Source organism: Heptranchias perlo, chromosome 9 (genome assembly GCF_035084215.1).
Source record: "Heptranchias perlo isolate sHepPer1 chromosome 9, sHepPer1.hap1, whole genome shotgun sequence".
Classification (NCBI taxonomy): Eukaryota; Metazoa; Chordata; class Chondrichthyes; order Hexanchiformes; family Hexanchidae; genus Heptranchias; species Heptranchias perlo.
In genome coordinates this window covers 7387526-7413364 of record NC_090333.1, presented here as the reverse complement: position 1 = coordinate 7413364, position 25839 = coordinate 7387526, and the positions used below count along the sequence as shown (strand labels likewise).

Genomic DNA, 25839 nt, shown 5'->3' with positions numbered 1-25839 from the left:
TCACAAAGGGCAAAGAGCATTCCACATGTCTTCAGTTTGCTTTACTATGAAATGATCATCACTGTAGTTCAGCATATTTCCATTCCACATGCCTATGCCACGAAGTCTCAATTTCTTCATGATCGCAGACTTAATTGAAATGCTCTGCGGATCGTCATACCAGACCAGATGATAAGTATTGTTAACCTGCCATAAGAAAACAAAAGAGAGTTACACAGATAGGAGCGAGGGGTTTGGGTCAATGCACAGTTTGAGACACAGTGCTGAAAATCTTCAGCAGCTCGATTTAAAATGCTTGCATGAAAAGACAAGCTCAGGTGGGCTGAGGAAAAGAAAGGTAAAGAGGTGGATTGTTCCAAACCTTAGTTGAAACGGATTGTGAAAAGCACTGTAACATTACATGAACTGTAAGTAATCTGTAAAGTGTCTGAGTACATTTACACATCACACCTGATTAGGAATCAAAATAGAAACTAATTTTAGAAAGAATCTGACCACTGAGCCTTCACTATGATAACAGAACATTGAATCTGAATAAATGTCAACTTTTTGAATTCTTTAAATTACTAAAATTGGAAAAATCAATGAAAATGTTGTTCTAAAAATGACAGCGTGGGATAGAGTACAAATGATTTAATAGGTTAATGTCATCATTAAAATATCGCGAGACTGTTCACTGATTGAATTAAGCGTTCATCCGTTAACATCCCACAGCTTAATTTCAAGTCAGTGATATAACGATGTTACTGCACTTCAAAGTAACTTATTGTGAGAAGCACTTTGGGACGATTCAGAGAGACAATCGATAAAGCACAATATAAATGCCATTCTTTAACTTTTACTGATACCGGCTTTTTATTTCCTACCTGTAGTGTAGAGATTTTGTTTTTAAAATTCCAACGTTTTGTCATTGTGGACTAACTCTCTGTTCAAACAACGAAGCTTTGAAAATGAGCCGAAGTTCCTCCATGGGCTTGACATTTAAATACAGGTGTCCTGACAGGAAAGCATCAAAAAGAGGATCTCCGTCTTAGATTCAAGCCAAATTGCCCAAACTGTCAGCTTAATTTTTAATATGAAATCCAACAGTCTATGTCGGAAACAATGCTTCACACTCAAGCACACATTTCTGATTACAGTGGATTAGCTTTGCTGAAGATGCAGAATCATAGTATCATAGAATGGTTACAACACGGAAGGAGGCCATACGGCCCGTCACATCCATGCCAGCTCCCTGCAAGAGCAATCCAGCTAGTCCCATTCCCCTGCCCTCGCCCCTTAGCTCTGGAAAGCTTTTCCTTTCAAGTACTTATCGAATTCCCTTTTGAAAGTTTTTTTTTATTCGTTCATGGGATGTAGGCATCGCTGGCAAGGCCAGCTTTATTGTCCATCCCTAATTACCCTTGAGAAGGTGGTGGTGAGCCGCCTTCTTGAAACGCTGCAGTCCGTGTGGTGAAGGTTCTCCCACAGTGCTGTAGGTAGGGAGTTCCAGGATTTTGACCCAGCGACGATGAAGGAACGGCGATATTATATCGAATTCACTTTTGAAAGCCACTATTGAATCTGCTCCACCACATCTTCAGGCAGTGCATTCCAGACCACGACCACTCGCTTTGTAAAAAAGTTTTTTCTCATATCACCTTTGGTTCTTTTGCCAATCACCTGAAATCTATGTCCTCATTCTTGACTCCTCCACCAATGGGAACAGTTTCTCTCTATCTACTCTCTCCAGACCCTTCATGATTTTGAACACCTCTATCAAATCTCCTCTCAACCTTCTCTGCTCGAAGGAGAACAACCCCAGCTTCTCCAGTCTATGCACGTAACTGAAGTCCCTCATCCCTCGAATCATTCACATAAATCTCTTCTGCACCCCCTCTAAGGCCTTCACATCCTTCCAAAAGTGCGGTGCCCAGAACTGGCACAATGCTCCAGTTGTGGCCGAACCAGCATTTTATAAGTATTCATCATAACCTCCATGCTTTTGTAATCTATGCCTCTATTTATAAAGCCCAGCATCCTGTATGCTTTCTCAACCTGCCCTGCCACCTTTAACGATTTGTGCTCATCAACCCCCAGATCTCTCCTTTCCTGCATCCCATAGTTTACATTGCCTCACCTTTCTTCCGACTGAAATGTGTGACTTCACACTTTTCTGCGTTGAATTTCAGCTGCCATGTGTCCACCCATTCCACCAGCCTGTCTATGTCCTCTTGAAGTCTATAACTAACCTCCTCACTGTTCATTACACTTCCAAGTTTTGGGCCATCTGCAAATTTTGAAATTGTGCCCCTGCAGCTCCAAGGAAATCCCAATCTATCATTTTTAACACTCAAATCAATTAACTCATCTGGATGCTGTGCAACATATGAACATAAGACACACATTTAAAGCGCAGATGGGACCTCAGTTTAGCGTGTCATCTGAAAGATGGCACCTCTGACAGTGCAGCACTCCCTCAGTACAGCAACTTAGAAAAATCCAATGCACAGCCCAGATGTCAATTCAGATGCAACAAGGCAAAAGATTATGGTGTTCGATTGGGGAAAAAAATGATTTGGGGGAAAATAGAAAGAGATAGATGACTTGCAAGTCAGAGTTAGCATTGGCCTCCAGAGAAAACAATTTAAAACAATAGGATAAACCAAGGTCTGATTTAACTCAATGTGGAACATTCTATCATCTCAAAATAATCTTTTCAAATTGCTCAAAGTAACAAAATATTGCAATCGAAAGGTGGAAAACATGATTTAAATGTTACTGCTGAAAGCTCAAGCATCACAGCCTTTGACTGCAGTGCGTCAAGTATCTCAGCAAGATTTGGCAAATGTCAATTAGACATGTGACTAGGTAGAATGCAGTAGGTCGAGAGTGTGTGGTATTTGCTACTGTGCAGTTTTCTTATGTACAGGGCACGCTACCGTCAATCTTTTGTGTTAAATTGATCATCAAATGGGAGACAGGGGCACACATTTCACGAACTAAACTATGATGATTTTCACAGGAGGGTCAATATGGGTTGTGTAAAGTGATCGATTTGAAAAGTCCACAGCTCGGAATTGGTTTGGTGCTTTGTATGTCAACTCCCATTTTCTTGGCTATTCTCCAACTACACACATTTTGTACTGTAGAAACTGTACATTCTGAACTTTGCTGAATCCTGTACACAGAGAATATTGAATCATGAAACACTGCAATGTTTGCATTCTGCAAAGAATGGACAATGCACAACTCTCCATTGTGTTTTGATTGATAGTCTTACCATGTAGATATAATATGGGGCTTTCTGCTCATCATCCCAATATCTGCCAGTAATTGATTTGTGCACGTGCTGTACGATCTCTTTGTATGGGACCTGACGTCCAGCTGCACCACTGCAAGGGGCACCTCGGGAAGCAATCTTTTCCAATACACACCTACCACCCTGAAAAGTACGAAAGGATGAAAAAATAACACTTGTGAATAGAGTTACTTTGGTCATTTCAAAAATGCAGTAACAGCATGACTGGTCTCTAAGTGTAAAGGCTATGAGGGACAATTAGAGAAACATAAGCTTTACAATATAGAGAGGAGGGTCTCTCACAGAAATATATAAATTAAATAGTACATTTATAGATAAGGACAAGGTTGTAACTTGAAATAGACAGCAACAAGACTGAATGTCGAAGATTAAGGGGTGATCTAATTGATGTGTTTGAATTGATCAAAGCAGTTGATAGGGTAGATAGAGAGAAACTATTTCCTCTGGTGGGAGAGTCCAGAACAAGGGGACATAACCTTAAAATTAGAGCTTGGCCATTCAGGGGTGTTGTCAGGAAGCACTTCTTCACACAAAGGGTGGTGGAAATCTGGAACTCTGGACCTCAAAAAGCTGTTGAGGCTCGGTCAATTGAAAATTTCAAAGCTGAGACTGAGAGATTTTTGTTCGGTAAGGGTATTAAGGGTTACAGAACCAAGGTGGGTAAATGGAGTTAAGATCCAGATTAGTCATGATCGATTGGTGGAACAGGCTCGAGGGGCAGAATGGACTACTCCTGTTCCTATATTCCAATGTCTCCCACTGGGTATGGTAGCATTGTTGTTATGTTACTGGACGAATGAACCAGATACCTGGACGAATAATCTGGAATCATGAGTTCAAATTCTGCTACAGCAGCTGGGAAATTTAATTTCAACTAAATAAAATCTGAAATTTAAAAAAACTATTTTCAGTAATGGTGGCCATGAGACTATGGGATTGTTGTATTTCATCTGTTCACGAATTCATCCACTCTGGCCGATATGTGACTCCAGACCCACAGCAATATAGTTGATTTTTAATCACCCTCTGAATTGGCCAAGCAAGCCATTCAGTTGTACAATCTTTGCTACGGACTGCAGCGGTTCAAGAAGGTGGCTTACCACCACCTTCTCAAGGGCAGTGAAGGATGGGCAAAAAATGCTGGCCTTACCAGTGATGCCCACATCCCATGAACAAATAAAAAAAATTGTAAAGGAATGAGTTTTGAGAAAAGATTAGCAGAAGCTTAAGATTTGTAGCTCAGAAGAATGCAATTAAGGGGAGGCCTCAGTGGAATAAAATGTTGAATAGCACGGGTAAGGTAAGCCCAGCCAATGGATGCATGTGGAAATTAGTGAAAAGTAAACATAGAACAGATATCAAAAATCTTCTTTATGTAAAGAGAAGTTTTTGAAATAGTCTGCAAGCAAGTGAACAGAGGCAAAAATACTGGACTGTTCCAAAATATAATTCGATGCCCTGTTCGGACAGATAATGTACCAGAGGGATGAGTTTCAGGTGAAATGACTTCACTCTCATTTCTTGTGCAATGCAAACAATTAATTTCCTCAGAAAAGGGAATCAATGGGATAGTTTGCACAGCAACAAGACAACGGTTTACTAAAGTTAATTCTCAATAATTAGGATATCTGAAAGCCAGATAATGACAACACCTTACCTCAAACAACTGCCTGCAAGTATAGTCATAACCATACCATGGAACTCCCAGCACGAGCTTTCTGGAATCAATACCCAGATTGATATAAGCGGAGTAACCTAAATGGGGAAAATAATAATGAGGGTCTTAGATTCACATTGATATCGGGCAGGTAGACCCTGAACCAGATGGTCTTATTGTACATACCTGATAAAGTCTGGTAATAGGGAGCATTTGGCTTTGAAAAGCAAATGTCCCACATTTGACTCTGCATATCATAGGACATCACAAATAAAAAGTCACAGGAATTTGCAATTCTCAAAAAGTCATAGCATCGGCCATCAATGCAGTCTGGAGACCAAGGCACGTTAAATGTGACCTAAGGGCCAAAGAGTAACAAGAAGAAGTTAGTTTCATCTCATACCTTATGTTGGATATCACTAGTTGTTATATGGTTTTTATATGCACTCGCACATGCTCCATGGGAGCTGTGAATTTAACAGGTTAGGAGTTCGACAGTGTTCATGACTGTATAAAAAGGAACAGGATAAAGTTGGGGCAAATTGTGAGTTAGAATTAATAGGATCCTCGGTTATCAAATATTAATCAGGTTCAATTCCCCACTGCTCACTCACCTTCTTCCTCCAATTTTCTGTCAGTTTTCTCTCCTCCTCTTCAAAAGGCATTAAGTTGTGACCAAACTGCAGTCCCAAAAGGGCCAGCCACACTCCAATACCTAGTCAAATTGGCCAAAGTTTGTTTACACGAGGCCAGACATTGAGTGCTGGCAGGCTATTTGAGTGTAGGGCTTAAGGTCAAGAATTAAATCACTGCAATCTGAGTTAACAAGGTCTAAGAACAGAAGAACATAAGAAACAGAAGCAGGAGTAGGCCACATTGCACCTTGAGCCTGCTCCGCCATTCAAACAGATTGTGGCTGATCTTTGACCTCAAATCCACTTTCCAGCCCAATCCCCATATCCCTTGATTCTGCCAAGAGTCCAAAAATCTATTTATCTCAGCCTTGAATATAATCAACAACTCAGCATCCACAGCCTTCTGGGGAAGAGAATTCCAAAGATTCACAACCCTCTGAATGAAAAAATTCCAACTCATCTCAGTCTGAAATGGCCGACCCCTTATCCTGCGACTATGCCCCTTGTTTGAGACTCTCCAGCCATGGGAAACAACCTCATAAGCCCCCTCATAATCTTATATGTTTCAATGAGATCATCTCTCACTCTTCTAAACTCCAGAGAGTATAATAGTGATCCAAGGTGGCGTACAGTGTGGGGAAATGTAAGGTTATTCACTTTGGTAGGAAGAATAGAAAAACAGAATATTTTTAAATGGTGAGAAACTATTAAATGTTGGTGTTCAGAGAGACTTGGGTGTCCTCGTACACAGTGAATTGTTATGATCTGGAATGCACTGCCTGAAAGGGCGGTGGAAGCAGATTCAATAGTAACTTTCAAAAGGGAATTGGATAAATAATTGAAGGGAAAAAATTGCAGGTCAATGGAGAAAGAGCAGGGGAGTGGGACGAATTAGATCGCTCTTTCAAAGAGCTGGCACAGGCATGATGGGCCGAATGGCCTCCTTCTGTGCTGTAACATTCTAAGAACCGATGTGAAAATTACAGTTCGAACAATGCTGGTCCGGGAAGCCGGGCCTCAAGTCACTTGTATCATTCTGGGCTACAAGTGGTGCAGCATCAAGTTTGCTGTATATCCATTTAAACTGATTCAATCTAAAATTTCTAACCTCAGCAATGGTCAAAGCAGCTTTGGAACAAGATGATGCACTGATAAACAGCAGCTAAAAATCAGGATTTCAATTCACTTATCCAGAAAAATATCAATGGTCTTTACAATTAAGTAGAAACTAAATTGCTTATCCCAATTTAATAAATAACGGCTCCTTTACCTGAGACCCAGGTATTAAAATGTGGAATTTCTTCGTGGTTTCGGCAACCAGGTCAGTTATCAACAATTTGATGGCAGAATTATTTTCAGCAGAAAACTTCAGGTCCAAATTGATTCCATCCATAAATTGTCTTTTTACAGAGTTGACTCTGTGATTGATCCATTTTCTTTGGTGATTTCTGTCCATAATGTCTTTGTATGTTGGAACTCCTGGTGAACAAACAATGTCCATTTATACAGAAATAAAAACAGAAAATGCTGAAAATACTCAGCAATCCGGGCAACATCTGTGGAGAGAGAAACAGAGTTAATGTTTCAGGTCGATGACCTTTCCTCAGAACTGGAAGAAGTTCGAGATTGAACAGTTTTTAAGCAAGTGCAGAGGCAGAGAAAGGGGGGGGGTGGGGAAGGAAGGGGAGGGGACAAAAGAACAAAAGGGAAGGTCTGTGATGGGTGGAGGGCAAGAGAGATTAAATGACAAAAGGGATGATGGTGCAAGTCAAGGAGGGTGGGAATGGGAAAGGTAAAGACACGATGGGCTGAAGGGCCTCCTCCTGTCCCTTATCATTCTATCAACTTCATTGGAACAGTGTAAGAGGCCGAGGACAGAGAGGTCAGAGTGGGAGTGGGACAGAGAATTAAAGAGGAAAGCGACCGGAAGGTCAGGGTCACGTTTGCGGACTGAGCGGAAGTGTTCAGCAAAGCGGTCACCCAACATGCGTTTGGTCTCCCCAGTGTAGAGGAGACTGCATTGTGAGCAGCAAATACAGTACACTATACAATCATGGAATCATAGAATGGTTACAGCACAGAAGGAGGCCATTCAGCCCATCGAGCCTCTGCCGGCTCATTGAAAGAGCAATCCAGTTCGTCCCATTTCCCTGCTTTTTTCTCGTAGCCCTGCAAAAGTTTCCGTTCAAGTATTTATCCAATTCCTTTTTGAAAGCCATGATTGAATCTGCTTCCACCATCCTTTCAGGCAGAGCGTTCCAGATCATAACTACTCGCTGCGTAAAAAAGCTTTTCTTCATGTCGCCTTCGGTTCTTTTGCCAATCATCTTAAATCTGTGTCCTCTGGTTCTTGACCCTTTTGCCAATGGCAACATTTTCTGCTTATTTACTTCATCTAAACTCTTCAGGATTTTGAACGAAGGGGAGTGGGTTTTGGGGATGATGGAAGAGGGGACCAGGGTGTCGCAGAGGGAATGGTCCCTTCAGAATGCTGAAACAGGGGGGAGTTGAAGATGCTTTTGTTGGTGGGATCGCGCTGGAGGTGGTGGAAATGGCAGAGGATGATACATTGAATGTGGAGGCTAGTAGGGGTGCAAGGTAAGGACAAGGGGGACCCTATCATGGTTCTGGGAGGGAGGGGAAAGGGTGAGGGCAGAAGTACGGGAAATGGGATGGACATGGTCGAGGGCCATTAACTACAGTGGAGGGGAATCCTCGGTTGAGGAAAAAGGAAGACTTATCGGAAGCACTGATGTGGAAGGTGGCATCGTCAGAACAGATGCAACAGAGACGGAGAAACCAGGAGAATGAATAGAGTTCTTACAGGAAGTGTGGTGAGAGGTAATCAAGGTAGCTGTGGGAGTCAGTGGGCTTATAATAGATGTTGGTTGACAGCCTATCCCCAGAAATGGAGATAGAGAAGTCGAGGAAGGGAAAGAGATGGACCATGTGAAGGCAGGAGGAGGTTGGAAATTGGAAGCAAAGTTGATCAAATATTCCAGTTCAGGGCGGGAGCAGGAAACAACACCGATACAGTCATCAATGTACTGCAAAAAGAGGTGAGGGAGGGGTCCTGAGTGGGACTGGAACAAAAGTATTCCACATATCCGACAAAAAGGCAGGCATAGCTCGCCCCCGTATGAGTTCCCATAGCAACACCTTTTATTTAGAGGAAGTGAGTGGAGTCAAAGGAGAAGTTGTTCAACATAAGAACAAGTTCAGCCAGGCTGAGGAGGGTGGTGGTGGATGGGGACTGATTGGGTCTCCGTTCAAGGAAGCAGGCCGTCGTGGTGAGGGATGGAGGTGTAGAGGGACTGGACGTCCAGGGTGAAAAGGAGATGGATAGGGCCGGGAAACTGGAAACTGTTAAAGTTACGGAGGGCATTGGAAGAGGAAGAAATAAATTCCATGGGGCAAGAACAGGCTGAAACAATTGGTCTACCGGGGCAGTCCAGTTTGTGGATCTTGGGGAGTAGGTAGAAGCGGGTTGTGTAGAGTTGGGGGACTATGAGGTTGGAGGCCATGGGGGGAAGATCCCCAGAGGAGATGAGGTTAGTCATAGTCTGGGAAAGTATGACTTGATGTTCAGCGGTGGGGTCATGGTCCAGGGGGAGATAGGAGGAGGTGTTGGAGAGTTGCCATTCAGCCTCTGCGAGGTAGAGGTCTGTTCACCAAACTACAATAGAGCCGCCCTTGTCAGCAGGTTTAATGACAATGTCAAAGTTGGAACTGAGAGAACGGAGTGCTGCAAGTTCAGATGGAGGTCGATTTACAGAGCATTTACAGAGCATCATTCACAGAACATTGTGTCCAAAGACACTTTACAGGACAGAACTGCCAACATCAAGTAGGAAGTAGTAGAGGAAGATTTAGCTAGAATTTGCATTCACATAGTGCCTTTCACATCCTCAGGATGTCCTTAAATGCTTCATAGCCAATAAATTATTTTGGAAGCGTAATCACTGTTGTCTTGTAAGCAGATGTGGTCGCTAATTTGTGCCCAGCAAGGTCCCACAAATAGGAAATTAGATAAATGGCCAAGCTGACACTTGAGGGAAGTGACCAAAGGCACAGTCAAACAGGTAGGTTTTGATGAGGCATTCGAAGATAGGAAGAGAAATAGCAAGACAAAGAAGTTGAAGAAGAAGAATCTGGAGTTCAAGGCAGTAACAGCTGAAGGTTCTGCCATTGATGGTGGAAGAGGAGAAATCTCAGTCGCCCAGAGTCGGAAGAATGGAGCGTGTGTGCTGGGCTCTGGACACAATTGGGTCGAGCTTTCATTAAACTGCATTCTTCATTCTAAATCCTGGCATCAGTGGCAGACTGCTGCTGTGCCAGGGAATAAAAGTTCCACCTATCTATTTATAGGTTATTAAAAACAGTGTGTCCTGTCATCTTTTTATTCAAAAGTTCTGTGTCAACAGTGTCTTTTGTTTTTCTATTTTAATTGTGTTCCCATCCAGTGACGCCCGTCCTGTCTCCTTTATAATAGGATTTTGCCCATAATGTGGCCTGTGGTGATGCAGTTCCACACTACGGCCACCAAGTGATGGTGTGGAACAGATTTCTCAACCTGCAGCTGAAACTGTTTTTCATGGACCATGTTTTTCCTCAGTAACTGCAATATTTAATTTATAAAATAAGAGTTTCTAAAATAAAATACAAATTCAAAAAATGACATTTCACAATAACATGTTTATATTTATTCACCTAATTTTCATTTGTGTCTTTTAGTGTCTTTGCTTGAAGTGAAGACATTAAAGACAAGTGAAGTTTTTATTTGAAGGCCTCAGCCTGTCTCCAAAGCCTGGACATATCCTTCTCCCTCATACACTTCTGCAGCTTCCCCTTAAATGCATCCATGCCATTTGCATCAGCCACTCCATGTGGTAGCAAGTTCCACATTCTCACCACTCACTGACGAAAGAAGTTTTTCCTGAATTCCCTATTGGATTTATTTGTGACTATCTTATAGTTTTGGATTACCTCTAGTTTTCGACTCGCCCACAAGCGGAAAATTACAAACATATGAACATACGAGAGCAGGAGTAGGCCATTCAGCCCCTCGAGCCTGCTCTGCTATTTGGTAAGGTCATGATTGATCTGATTGTGACCTCAACCCTACTTACCTGTCTCCCGACTACAACCTTTGACTCCCTTGTTAATCAGGAGTCTGTTTAACTCAGCCTTAGAAATATTCAATGACCCTGCCTCCACCGTTCTCTGGGAAGGGAGTTCCACAGACTCATGACCCTATGAGAGAAAAAATTCCTCCTCATCTCCGTCTTAAATGGGAGACCCGTTATTTTTAAACTGGTGGCCCCGAGTTCTAGTATCTCCCACAAAGGGAAACCTCCTCTCATCATCTACCCCTTCTCGTCCCCTCAGGATCTTGTATGTTTCAATAAGATAACCTCTCGTTCTTCGAAACTCCAGTGTATGCAGGCCCAACTTATCCAACCTTTCCTCAAAAGATAACCCCCTCATCTGAGGAATCAGTCGAGTGAACCTTCTCTGAACTGCCTCCAAAGCAATTATGTCCTTTCTTAAATAAGAAGACCACAACTGCATACAGTATTCTAGATGTGGTCTCACCAATGCCCTGTACAACTGTAGCAAAACATCTCTACTTTTATATTCCATTCCCCTTGCAATAAATGACAATATTCCATTTGCCTTCCTTATCACTTGCTGGACCTGCATACTAACTGTTTGTGATTCATGTACTAGGACACTGATTCCTGTGGCACTGGTTACATCTTGCCAATTTTTTTTTTTTTTATTCGTTCACGGGATGTGGGCGTCGCTGGCAAGGCCGGCATTTATTGCCCATCCCTAATTGCCCTCGAGAAGGTGGTGGTGAGCCGCGTTCTTGAACCGCTGCAGTCCGTGTGGTGACGGTTCTCCCACAGTGGTGTTAGGAAGGGAGTTCCAGGATTTTGACCCAGCGACAATGAAGGAACGGCGATATATTTGAAAGTCGGGATGGTGTGTGACTTGGAGGGGAACGTGCAGGTGGTGTTGTTCCCATGCGCCTGCTGCCCTTGTCCTTCTAGGTGGTAGAGGTCGCGGGTTTGGGAGGTGCTGTCGAAGAAGCCTTGGCGAGTTGCTGCAGTGCATCCTGTGGATGGTGCACACTGCAGCCACAGTGCGCTTGTGGTGAAGGGAGTGAATGTTTAGGGTGGTGGATGGGGTGCCAATCAAGCGGGCTGCTTTATCTTGGATGGTGTCGAGCTTCTTGAGTGTTGTTGGAGCTGCACTCATCCAGGCAAGTGGAGAGTATTCCATCACACTCCTGACTTGTGCCTTGTAGATGGTGGAAAGGCTTTGGGGAATCAGGAGGTGAGTCACTCGCCGCAGAATACCCAGCCTCTGACCTGCTCTCGTAGCCACAGTATTTAGATGGCTGGTCCAGTTAAGTTTCTGGTCAATGGTGACCCCCAGGATGTTGATGGTGGGGGATTCGGCGATGGTAATGCCGTTGAATGTCAAGGGGAGGTGGTTAGACTCTCTCTTGTTGGAGATGGTCATTGCCTGGCACTTATCTGGCGCGAATGTTACTTGCCACTTATGAGCCCAAGCCTGGATGTTGTCCAGGTCTTGCTGCATGCAGGCTCGGACTGCTTCATTATCTGAGGGGTTGCGAATGGAAGTGAACACTGTGCAGTCATCAGTGAACATCCCCATTTCTGACCTTATGATGGAGGGAAGGTCATTGATGAAGCAGCTGAAGATGGTTGGGCCGAGGACACTGCCCTGAGGAACTCCACGTGCCCGATCGAAACCATTCATAATTTTAAATACCTTTATCAGATCACCTCTCAGCCTTCTCTTTTCCAGAGAAAAGAGCCCCAGCCTGTTCAGTCTTTCCTGATAATCATGCTCTCTCAGTTCTGATATCATCCTTGTAAATCCTTTTTGCACTTTCTCCAATACTTCTGTATCTTTTTGTAGTATGGAGTCCAGAACTGTGCACAGTCCTCTCAGTGTTTTCTAACCAAGGACCTATACAAGATTAACATAACTTCTCTGCTGTGAATTATTTTCCTCTAGAAATGAACCCCAGTGATTTGTTTGCGCTTTTTAAGGCTTTCTTAACCAAGCATTTCTGCTCAAATGCTCAAGGCAAGTACAGAAGATCGGAATAGGGCGACGATGAGGGAAGCGGTGGTTCGGGCACCTAACTTGCAGGAACATGTGAGGGGTGAGGGACTGATGCTTCCAAAGATGTCAATAACAGTTTGGGTCACATTCCATTAGACCACCCTCCTCCCCAACAAGACATGTTAGACCCTCCATTCCCCGATCTCCCCAATACTGCCAGATCCCAGCAATCCCTGACCATCTCCTGAGTCCTTGCTGGATCCCACAATCTCCCTCCTCAGAATTCTTCCCCTCCCCTACTCCTAGATCAGAAGACTCCCGCTCAGTGCTCACGAACCCAGCAAGTTTGGGAGGTGAAAAGTAGAATAAAAATACATCACCAGTCAATGTCCCATGGCAATGGACAAAGAGAGTCCAGACTTGTGTAGTATTCAGACGAAGCAGGATTGGAGTGTGGGGGATAATTCCACCAGGGTGTTCAGATGTAACTCAGTCCCCATTGTGAAATCATAAATTTTGTCCTGATATTTAATATAATACTTTGATCAATTATAATTTTTATTTAAATGGCAATTTGAGCTGAAAGATGCAAAACAGAGGTGCTACAGTGCCACCACTGGTGGGGAGGATGTAATTACAGTGCATCAAGTTTACGGAGACAGTTCCCATTATAAATGTGGACAGAGGAATTTATAAATGGAAAAAGTTGCAACAAAAGTGTGAAAAACTTGACTACAGAAAGTAAGGTTTTGTAGACAGGAGGTGTGCGTGTGGATGTAAGATTTTAATATATTATAGATGGAATGTGGAATTATTAGCTCGAGTTGTGCAGGAGCTGTAGAGGAATTTCAGCACTGTAAGGTCGCAATTCAAGGCTGTGCACTGAATGTCCTTTTATGTGGTTCTCAATAATACAGCTTGCATTAGAAGACAGAAGGACATTTGTTTTTTCTGTGATAAAATTACTTACCTCTCAGGACAACTCGAACTTGATTCGCATGAGCATAACACAAAAGCTCAGGATCGTAAGGTCCAAAGGCTGCAATAGTCGTAACCTTAGACCAGTCATAATACTTCCAATCCTTTCCTCCAACATCAAAGACAAAGACCTAGTACAAAATAAAGCAGTCAATTGCAGTAATGAAGGGCAGAAAACTGCCATTTAAAAATATATATTTTCACAATCAATGGCCCAGATTTTGTTGACAAAATAACGGTGAGGCGAATGGGGCTCGTTTTATTTATGTGTAAATGGTACAGCAACTTCAGGCGAGGGGCAGATACGCAGTTAAACTCAAACATCCACAAGTTGCTGACCGAGTTGGGCTGCTCCGCTGTTAGCTTCACGAAAACAGCATCCAGCTATCTTGCTCAACCTTAAAATGCATTGAACGACGTAAAGTTCATGTATTTGCGCAGGAGATTCAAACTGAACTCGCCATGGAAAGTTACGTCTTTTCCACTCCAGTCTAAGTACCTTTTTAACGACGGTGAATGTGTTCATTATCGGCAATCAAGATCTCTGGCACTGAAAATTAACTATTACAAGAGTGGAGTCTCATTCCTTCAGGATTTAATTGTTGTTGGAGCTTTTAAAAATGGCAATTTTAAAATTAAAACTTTTTTTTCTTCCCCTTTCACTCGCTTTTTTTCCCCTCTTTTAATCCAATCTTTCTTTTCCTCTCTTTATTTCTCTTTCTGTACCTGATTTGACATTGAATTCGCCCACTCTAATTTACAGTTCCTTCTCAATCCTTGCGCTGTTAATTTCACTACCTTCAATCTCATTGGTTAAGGAGATACCCTGTTTCTTGCCCTGTTCACTCAGCTCCCAAATGCCCTGTTTCACTCACTGCCCCGTTATCAGTTCACACTTTCAGCAACTTGCCACTCAAAAACGTGCAAGGGCAGGTCCAAGTAACGGCAAGCACCGTTAGATGCCCTGTTAGAGCAAAATTTGGCCCATTATCATTTCCCCAGGTTGTCGGGTATGGAATGGCTGGTGAACTGATTCTCAGGTTACCACCATTGTCGATCTAAACGCAGCCACCAGAAAAAAAGAATATGCTAAAGAGGAACAACCTCTCAGAACTTCCATCTCGACAATAGTGCAGGTGAGAGGAACTGAACAACATGAGGAAAAGGAGCTCACATCCCAATACTCCATTCCAAGTGTTGGTGCTCAATACACTTCAAAAGGACAACTTAAACTCAATAAATTCATTTTACAAGGGACTTTGGAGTTACAGTTTAAAAAATTTTCCATTCAAGGTACCTGGTGTCAAATCAAGCATTTCTACCATGAGACCAGCAAGACTAGATCAGAATATAATTCCCGAGAAAGAGAAACAGCCCACACTGCACCAGTGTGACATTTTTCCATTTCCCACACCAACCATCCTGTGTTCTCAAATGAGACTGCCTATATAGTGCTGCAGTTTAGTTCATCACAGTTTTGTGATTTGGGCCCTTTGCTTTGGACTGAGACGATCAAACATGCATCATCTCAGCTGGCACTTTTGTGCAATAATGAGAGAGTGCTGCATTGTTGGAGGGGTTGTCTTTTGGATGAGATGTTAAAGTGGATCTAATAGACCGCTGGCAATATTGAAGAGCAGGGAGTTCTCTTGGTGTCCTGGCCAACACTTTTCTCTCAACCAACATCAGCAGAAACACATTAACTGTTCATTCATGCAACTTGCTGTTTGTGGGACATGGCTCTGCACATATCAACAGAATTGTATTCCAGCACAATCTGTAACCTCATAGCCCGGCATATTCCACTCTCTACCATTACCAACAAGCCAGGGGATCAACCCTGGTTCATTGAGGAGTGCAGAAGAGCTTGTCAGGAGCAGCACCAGGCGTACCTAATAATGAGGTGCCAACCGGGTGAAGCTACAACACAGGACTACATGTATGCTAAACAGCAGAAGCAACATGCTATACACAGAGCTAAGTGATTCCACAACAACCAACGGATCAGATCAAAGCTCTGCAGTCTTGCCACATCCAGTCGTGAATGGTGGTGGACAATTAAACAACTAACGGGAGGAGGAGGCTCTGTAAACATCCCCATCCTCAATAATGGCAGAGACCAGCACGTGAGTGCAAAAGACAAGACATGAAGCGTTTGCAACCATCTTCAGCCAGAAGTGCCGAGTAGATGATCCATCTCGGCCTCCTCCTGACATCCCCACCATCACAGAAGTCAGTCTTCAGCTAATTCGATTCACTCCAAGTGATATCAAGAAACAGCTGAGTGCATTGGATGCATCAAAGGTTATGGACCCCGACAACATCCAGCCAAACTGTTCCAGTACAGCTGCAACCCTGGCAACTATCCAACAATGTGGAAAATTGCTCAGGTATGTCCTGTCCATAAAAAGCAGGACAAATCCAATCCGGCCAATTACTGCCCCATCAGTCTGCTCTCAATCATTCGCAAAGTGATGGAAGGTGTCGTCGACAATGCTCTCAAATGACATTACTCATCAAAACTTGTTCACCGATGCTCAGTTTGGTTCCCGCCAGGACTACTCAGCTCCAGACCTCATTACAGCCTTGGTCCAAACATGGACAAAAGAGCTGAATTCCAGAGGTGAGGTGAGAGTGACTGCCCTTGACATCAAGGCAGCATTTGACCGAGTGTGGCACCAAGGATCCCGAGTAAATTTGAAGTCAATGGGAATCAGGGGGAAAACTATCCAGTGGCTGGAGTCACACCTAGCACAAAGGAAGGTTGCAGTGGTTGTTGGAGGCCAATCATCTCAGCCCCAAGACATTGCTGCAGGAGTTCCTCAGGGCAGTGTCCAAGGCCCAGCCATCTTCAGCTGCTTCATCAATGACCTTCCCTGCATCATAATGTCAGAAATGGGGATGTTCACTGATGATTGCACAGTGTTCAGTTCCATTCGCAACCCTTCAGATAATGAAGCAGTCCGTGCCCGCATGCAGCAAGACCTGGACAACATCCGGGTTTGGAATCATAAGTGGCAAGTAATATTTGTGCCAGGTAAGTGCCAGGCAATGACCATCTCCAACAAGAGAGTGTCTAACCACCTCCCCTTGATATTCAACTCCATTACCATCGCCGAATCCACCACCATCAACATCCTGGGGGTCACCATTGACCAGAAACTTAACTGGACCAGCGACATAATTTCTGTGGCTGCAAGAGCAAGTCAGAGGCTGGGTATTCTGTGGCAAGTGACTCACCTCCTGACTCCCCAAAGCCTTTCCACCATCTACCAGGCACGAGTCAGGAGTTTGATGGAATACTCTCCACTTGCCTGGATGAGTGCAGCTCCAACAACACTCAAGAACTCCACACCATCCAGGACAAAGCAGCCCGCTTCATTGGTACCCCATCCATCACCCTAAACATTCACTCCCTTCCCCACCGGCACACAGTGTGTCCCATCCACGGGATGCATTGTCGCAACTCTCCAAGGCTTCTTCGACAGCACTTCCCAAACCCACGACCTCTACCACCTGGAAGGACAAGGGCAGCAGTCACATGGGAACAACACCACATGCATGTTCCCCTCCATGTCACACACCATCCCAACTTGGAAATATATCGCCATTCCTTCATCATCGCTGGGTCAAAATCATGGAACTCCTTACCTTACAGCACTGTGGGAGAACCTTCACCACACGGACGGCAGCGGTTCAAGAAGGCAGCTCACCACCACCTTCTCAAGGGCAATTAGGGATGGGCAATAAATGCTGGCCTTGCCAGCGATGCCCACATCCCATGAACAAATTTTTAAAAATTGCCGCTGAGTTTGCCGACAACACTTCAAAAAGTAATTCATTTCATGTGAAGTTCTTTGGGACATCCTGAGGACATGAGGTGCGACATAAATTCATGTTTATTCATTCTTGGAACCAACAGACAGAGGAAACTTTTATCCCACCCATCTGTCAGAAGAATGTTTTGTGAGTGGGAAGGTGGGGGAAGTGGGATAAAAGCAGAATGAACACATCTAGCCTGCAGGTTATATTGGTGGTGCTCTTGTTGCTGCCACACTGCCCACTTAGTAACATTGCTCTGAAGTAAATACTGACCTCATCAATACAGTCAGCAGTTACAGAGTCATTTTGCAACCAATGTATTTTTTAAAGATCTGTTACGTTGTATTCAGTTTAATCGTGGCCAAGGTCCCAGTTTAACAATAAGTGAAAAAGTCAAATGTCATTTTTATGACATGGGATTCCAGGATTTTTAACTGGTGTTTTGGGGATCAATATTCTGTGAAAACCACAAACCGGTGACCTCAACCATGGTATTAGACAGACACACTGCAGGAGTTAGATCACACATCATTTCAGACTCTGGACATTGGAGAAATATTTTAAGAAACACATTTTATGGATGCTGCACTTGTTAAAATATCTTTGCACTGCTCAATACTACGGTTGGTCCTATTTTATACAAACTGTAACTGTATCAATATTAACACTTTAACATACGGATTATAATATGAGACACTTTGCATTTCAACAATAATCGGACATTCCTCCCCCTACTATCCCCATCCCAATAGCTCCACCTGTCCCTCACCCTGACCCACACCCTCAGACTGTTCCTGACATTTGGACCATATCAACGACCCCTCTGCAGCCCATCTCTCACCCATGCTCCAGGCTGGAGCTCTCTGTTCCACCGCCGGCCCCCAGCCCAGCCCGTGCCCCAATTCCAAGAAAGGCTGTGCCCCTCAACCCAACTCAGCCCAGCCCGTGTCCCCCAACCCAACTCAGCCCAATCCGTGACCTTTAAATTCACCTCACTCCCCAGGCACCTTTGGCTCCAATATTTCAACAAACACCCACCCACCGTGGTAAACAAGCCCATGAGCAGGGGGCCCCCACCCCCGGCCCCCGAACACCCACCCCCGGCCCCCGAACACCCACCCCCGGCCACCGAACACCCACCCCCGGCCCCCGAACACCCACCTGGAACTCATGCTCCACGGTCACGGGTTCGCACAGAGCCCGATCCGAACATGGACAGCCAGTCCCGGAGCCGCAGCAGACCCACAGCACGAGCACGACCAGGGCCTGCGCCAATTCCAAACTCCAGCGCATCCTCTCCGCCTGAGCTCCGACCGATATGAAGATCCACCAGACCCAGCAAGATCATTCATTTATATCCACCCGGATGTGACTGATGATGACACCTCCTGAGTCTCTCTCTCTCTCTCTCTCTGTGTTGGTGGATGTGGCAATAGTGAAATGTTGACACAATCTTCATACTCTGAAATGCAACTTTTAAAGGGACGTGCTCTTCTCCCCCTTCCTCCAAATCTTGGCTAACCTTCAGCCCAACACCGAACAGAGTAACTAAAAAAGGAAAAAGAAAGAACTTGCATTTGTATACCGCCTTTCATGACCTCAGAATGTCTCAAAGTGCTTCATCCCTCTCCATGACCACAGTTTGAGGCTGAACCAGACCGTTTGCAAACTTGGAGTCCTATTTGACACTGATATGAGCTTCTGACCACAAATCCTCTCCATCACCAAGACTGCCTACATCTACCTCCATAACATTGCCTTCTCCGACCCTGCCTCAGCTCATCTGCTGCTGAAATCCTCATCCATGCCTTTGATACCTCAAGACTTGACTATTCCAATGCTCCCCCACCGGCCTCTCATCTTCCACCCTCCAAAACCTTGAGCTCATCCAGAACTCTGCTGCCCGTATCCTAACTCACACCAAGTTCCATTCACCAATCACACCTGTGCTCGCTGACCTACATTGGCTCCCAGTCCACCAACACCTCGAATTTAAAATCTATCCCTCAACCAACAACGAAATGTAAACAGATTATTTGGTCATTTATTTTATTGCTGTTTGCGGGAGCTTACTGTGCGCAAATTGGCTGCCGCGTTTCCTACCTTTACAATCATCCTTGTTTCAAATCCCACCATGGCCTCTCCCCTCCCTATCTCTGTAACTGCCTCCAGCTGTACAACCCTCCGATAACTCTGAGTTCCTCCAATTCTGGACTCTTGCGCATCCCCGATTTTAATCGCTCCACCACTGGCGGCCATGCCTTCAGCTGCCTCGGCCTTAAGCTGTGGAATTCCTTCCCTCAGCCTTTTTGCCTCTCTACCTCTCTCTCCTCCTTGAAGACACTCCAGCGAGTGACTCACCTTCTGACTCCCCAAAGCCTTTCCACCATCTACAAGACACGAGTCAGGAGTGTGATGGAATAATCTCCACTTGCCTGGATGAGTGTAGCTCCAACAACACTCAAGAAGCTCGACACCATCCTGGACAAAGCAACCCGTTTGATTGCCACCCCATCCACCACCCTAAACATTCACTCCCTTCATCACTGTGGCTGCAGTGTGCACCATCTACTGGATGCACTGCAGCAACTCACCAAGGCTTCTTCGACAGCACCTCCCAAACCCCCGAACTCTACCATCTGGAAGGAAAAGGGCATCAGGCACATGGGAACAACACCACCTGCACGTTCCCCTTCAAGTCACACACCATCCCGACTTGGAAATATATCACCATGACTTCATCGTCGCTGGGTCAAAATCCAGGAACTCCCCACCTAACAGCACTGTGGGAGAACCTTCACCACACGGACTGCAGAGGTTCAAGAAGGCGGCTCACCACCACCTTCTCAAGGGCAATTAGGGATGGGCAATAAATGCTGACCTTGCCAGCGATGCCCACATCGAATGAACGAATAAAAAAAAACGACGTCTTTGACCGAGCTTTTAGTTACCTGTCCTAATATCTCCTTATGTGGCTCAATGTCAAATTTTGTTTGATAATCGCTCTTGTGAAGCATCCTGGGTCGTTTTACTACATTAAAGGCGCTATTTCAATGCAAGTTGTTATTGTTGTTCACAGCCAATGAAGTGCTCTTGAAGCGTAATCACTGTTGTAAAGGTAGGAAAAGCGACAGCCAATTTGCACACGGTCAGCTCGCGCAAACAGCAATAAAATAAATGACCAGATAATCTGGTTTTTGTTTCGGTGTTGGTTGAGGGATAGAATTTGACCAGGACTCATTTATAACTGGTTATTTATCTCATTTGCTGTTTGTTGGACCTCGGCGGTGAACAAAATAGGTGGCTGCATTTTGCCGACAAAAAGACAGTGACTCCACTTCAAAAAGTTATTCATTGGCTGCAAATTGACTTGAGATGTCCTGAGGGCATGAAAGGTGCTATATAAATGCAAGTTCTTTCTTGAAGGTATTTCGCTCTATTTTAACTCAGGCACAAAATAAGTGGGTTAATATCACAGTTGACTGATGCTCAGAGGAATTCAAGACAAATGTGAAGCAGTCGTACAATGTTATCAAATTTAATGTACACACAAAATAATTACAGATGAGGGAGGCCACTCGGCCCATCCAGAAAACTCCCAAATCCCCACCCCATTGTTGCATTCAGTTGCTATTTAAATGATTCCTCGGATTTTCGTCCCATCTTCCGGATCTGGGAATTTATTCCATCTGTTGATCACTCTTTGAACTCCCTGATATCAGTGGCAAATTTGCCTTTTACTTTACCTTTCATCACTAAGACTGCAGATATGCTGCAGCTACCAGTCTCTGCCGAGTGCGGTACAGAGTCGCCAGACCAAAGTTATACTGATATCAGCTGTAAAGGAGTACTGTGCATGTCTGGATGGATGCTGGTGCAGAGCTCCACTTTCTCCCAGTTAATTTTTAACGATAGGGAGGGAATGAATGGGAGTGTTTGCTTCCTCCTAAAATTAAAAAGATTCCACAGAAAGTTTAAAAAGATCTCGGATGTTTTAAAATGCTGTTTTGCATCAGGTGGAAATGATAGCAGCCGGTACAAACTCAAGCTGGTGCGGAACAGATTCCTGGACTGAGGGACAGGGGAACGGAGAGGGTCTCACTTTACTGGTACGAACTTAAGCTGGTGCAGGACAGACTCCTGGACAGAGGGAGAGGGGAACGGAGGGTCATTGCTTTGCTTGATTTTAGTACCGTTGGGAGTCAGATTGCTGCCCTGACATCTGTTACTTCTGTGGAATTTGCTCCTACAAGGAATAGTTGGGGCAAAGTAAGCTGTGAGGAGGGCACAAAAAGGGATAGAGAGAGGTTAAGTGAGTGGGCAAGAAGGTGGCAGATGGATTATAATGTGGAGAAATGTGAGGTTATTCACTTTGATCGGAAGAATAGAAAAACAGAATATTTTTGAAATGGAGAGAAACTATAAAATGTTGGTGTTCAGAGATAATTGGGTGTCCTGGTACACAAAACACAGGAAGTCAACATGCAGGTACAGAAAGCAATTAGGAAGGCAAATGGTCTGTTGGCCTTTATTGCAAGGGGGTTGGAGTCCAAGAGTAAGGAAGTCTTGCTACAATTGTAAGATTCTCAAAATTCACAGATCTCCCAAAACTCGGAGAAAAACCCTAAAGAAAAGGACTTTGGAATTTACCTTTTCCCTGAGTATGGAAAACTTTGACCAGTGACTGAAATCCTAAGATGGAAGGATAGGTGAGAGGTCACCAGACGAATCCACAATGCACACTGTGGAATGTGGGAGAATTACTGCTTCAGACATGTCTCTGTTTTAATGCAAAACCTACAGCAGGTGGTCAACACTCACTGCCATTGAAAGAGACAACTGCTCCAGACATGATGGGACCACATCTTTGTTTGAAAGCAAAACCGATCAACACCTTGGACGTTGGATACAAAAGGAAGCCTTGAGTGACAAGCTCGAAAAATTGGAATTAACAATGACCCATCGGGAGAAGCAATTGCAACATGATGAGGGACCATCAAAAAGCCATCAAAGATTCTTAAGGACTTTGTAAGAACTGTTTAAACAGGCATGAAGTGTTTTTTTTAAAGTGACGAAGACCGTTGTAAGAGAGGGATATAGAAGTGGAAACTCGAAACCTCTCTCGCTCTCTCTCTGGTTCTTGCTGGCGCTTGTGTGCTGCTTGTCTTGTTCTGGCTGTCTCTGGAAGGAAGAGCAGCTTCAGCGAACAACAAGGCGAGGGGGCAACAGGAAAGCAGTTCAACAGGGAAGGTCAGTAGCTCCAGAAGCAGGCTGACACACAAGAAGAAACCAGAGCAACAGCCCCAGTGACCATCAGACACCTTGCGGCAACAAGGGCCTTACGAAACAACCAACCGAATATTGCCACCAACCATTAACTCTGGCCCTTTAGAGTCCAACTTAGCTAATATAGTGGGATTAGGAGGGGTGAGGTATCATTCCACTGTAATTTCCCTCGTGTGTACCGAAGTGTTCCCCATTTTATTAGAGTGTTAAGATTGTTGTGTTGTATTTTCTCTCTTGAATAAAGGTCAAAGTTTCTTGCACCAAAACCAGTTGTCTGCTGCACTTTGTCACAACTAAGTCCAAGGTTGAGAACCCAGGGAGTGGGAGCGATTCAAACCACTCAGAAGTCAGAGGCGAAGCTGACACACACCACCACCCCCTACAAATTGTACAGGGGCTTATGGAGACCACACCTGGAATACTGTGTGCAGTTTTGGCCTCCTTACCTGAGGAAGGATATACTTGACCCCTGGGGACGGTGCAGCGAAGGTTCACTAGATTGATCCCTGGGATGAGAGGGTTGTCCAATGATGAGAGATTGAGTACAATGGGCCTATACTCTCTGGAGTTCAGAGGAATGAGAGATGATCTCATTGAAACATATAAGATGCAGAGAGGGCTTGACAAGGTAGATGCTAAGAGGCTGCTTCCCCTGGCTGACGAGTCAAGAGCTTGAGGGCACAATATCGGGATAAGGGGTCAGCCATTAAGGACCGAGATGAGGAGCAATTTCTTCGCTCCGAGGGTTGTGAATCTTTGGAATTCTCTACCCCAGAGGACTGTGGATGCTGAGTCGTTGAGTACATTCAAGGCTGAGATGGATAGATTTTTGAATCGAGGGGAATCAAGGGATATGGGGATCGGGCCGGAAAGTGCAGTTGAGGTCGAAGATCAGCCATGATCTTATTGAATGGTTGAGCAGGATCGAGGGGCTGTATGGCCTCGTCCTGCTCCTATTTCTTATGTTCTTATGTTCAAATAGCATAGATGCATTTAATGGGAAGCTGGATAAACGCATGGGGGAAAGCGCTAGAAGGATGTACTGATAGGGTTAGATGAAGAGGGGTGGGAGGAGGCATCGATCATTTGGGCCGAATGGCCTGTTTTGGTGCTGTCCATTCTATGTGTGTAATTCTATGTAAAACCTTGTTGATATGCAACTGAAAGTGGTTCACATTGTTACAAAATGGCAACAGATACTGAATCCACAGTTTACGGGGAAATTTTGTATCGAGCATAATGAATGAAATGTTTGTGAAAAACTCCAATGACGGCAGCAGAGAAGAGCTTCACTCCCTTAGTGACCTCATCAACCATCAAACCAATAAAGAACAGTGCTCTACTCACACTGACACAACAGACTTTAAGAAACTCGATATTTTTTTTTCTATTTCAAAATACACTTTATTTCATCATATTGAAAGATACACACAGTTCAACGTAAAAAGACACAATTTCAATCAATGTAGTTCGAACCAATACAATGCAGATCGTACAATAATTGAATTATTACAATTCAAAACACAGTACATATCATCGAATACATTTTGTACAATACAAAGTGGGATGGCCTTACTCGGTGGCCTTTCCCCATAGAGCCTTTGCTTGGGCTGCACTTGCTTCAGTGCATCCCGCAGCATCTACTCCTGGACCTTGGAATGTGCCTGTCAGAAACACTCGGTCGTGGACAGCTCCTTCAGCTGGAAGACCAACAGATTTCGGGCCAACCAAAGGGCCTCCTTCACCGAGTTGATAGTTTTCCAGCAGCAGTTGATATCTGTCTCGGTGTGTGTCCCTGGGAACAGGCCATAGAGCACAGCGTCCTGTATTACCCAGCTGTTGGGGATGAATCGGGACAGATACCAACGCATCTCTCTCCATACCTTCTGCGCGAAGGGGCAGTCCATCAGGAGGTTGACGACGGTCTTGTCCCCGCTGCATCCTCGAGGGCAGCTCGCGGTGGCACGGAGATTTCGTGCGTGTTGGAAGGACCGCACTCGGAGGCCCCTTCTCACCACCATCCAGGCTACATCTTGGTGCATGTTGGTCAGTTCTGGTGACAAGGGGTTCTGCCAAATGGTATCGACCATCTGGTCAGGGACTACCCGATCGGATCCACCCTCTCCTTTCCCTGCAGGACTCCCAGAAAGTTCCATGACAACCACCAATAAAGAACAGTGCTCTACTCACACTGACACAACAGACTGTAAGAAGCTCACCAATTATGGTACAGAGGCAGGACACAGGGATTCAACCTTTGTGGGATTCTACTTGTAGGAACACAGGAATGTACAGGAGAGAAAAAGCCGATTTTGGACCATCTGGTCATTTCTAGAGTTTAAAAAGTAGAATACACAGATCCCTCAATTGAATTACCCACCATCTGACCTGCTCTTGCAGCCACGGCATTTATGTGTTATTTGTGACTTTGATTAGAGCAGATTCTGTGCTGTGGCAGGAGTGGAAACCTGATTGAAGGGATTAAACCATGGAGTTGCGTGAAAGGTGAGTTGAGATTTGAGAGGCAACAACACGCTCAAGGAGTTTGGAGATCAAGCAGGGGTTGGAGATGGGGTGGTAGTTTGCAAGGACGGAGGGGTCAAGGGTGAGTTTTTGAGAAGGAGGAGTGATGATGTTGGTTTTGATAGGGAGCGGGGTGGGGGCAGTAACCTGAGGAGAGGGAACCATTTCCAATGTCAGCTAGCATGGGGGCCATGAAGTAAAATTGGGTGGTCAGCAGTTTAGGGGTAAATGGAGCAGGAGGTGGGTCTCGTTGACAAGATGGGCTCAGAAAGGGCTTGAGGGAAGACAAGGGAGAAACTAGAAAAAGATCCGGGATCATATTCAGTTGCTGACAGAATACTTTCAGTAATTGTTTATTCCTATCGACATAAATGATTCACAAACAATTTGTTGCTAAGAAATAAAAACTTATTGGCCTATTTGAAAGAACATTTCAGAATGTTGAATTTACTGGACAGTTAGTCCATCTTGTTATGAACACTGTAGTTCAGAATTTTCATATTATTCTAAATTCACAAATGAATATAAAGTTA

At 44.5% G+C, this 25839-nt stretch overlaps 1 protein-coding gene across 1 annotated transcript; it reads right to left on the bottom strand.

Moving 5' to 3' along the window:
• LOC137325637 (di-N-acetylchitobiase-like) lies at positions 1-24873 on the bottom strand. The gene is made up of 8 exons (XM_067990903.1): positions 24667-24873; positions 13668-13806; positions 6864-7072; positions 6702-6755; positions 5145-5316; positions 4959-5056; positions 3263-3424; positions 1-186 (listed from the first exon to the last, which is right to left on the bottom strand). Exons 1-8 carry the CDS (start codon positions 24871-24873, stop codon positions 1-3), a joined length of 1227 nt encoding a protein of 408 aa, XP_067847004.1.
• Positions 24874-25839: the final 966 nt, after the last annotated feature.

Bases quoted from the DNA above. Each gene is read 5' to 3' on its own strand.
- LOC137325637 (XM_067990903.1), bottom strand. From the start codon at position 24,873: ATGGTCGATACCATTTGGCAGAACCCCTTGTCACCAGAACTGACCAAC. The intron at 3,425-4,958 runs GTAAGGTGTTGT...CGTACTTTTCAG, and splicing joins CTTGCAGGCAGTTGTTTGAG to GGTGGTAGGTGTGTATTGGA. The intron at 187-3,262 runs GTAAGACTATCA...TTCTTATGGCAG, and splicing joins CCCCATATTATATCTACATG to GTTAACAATACTTATCATCT.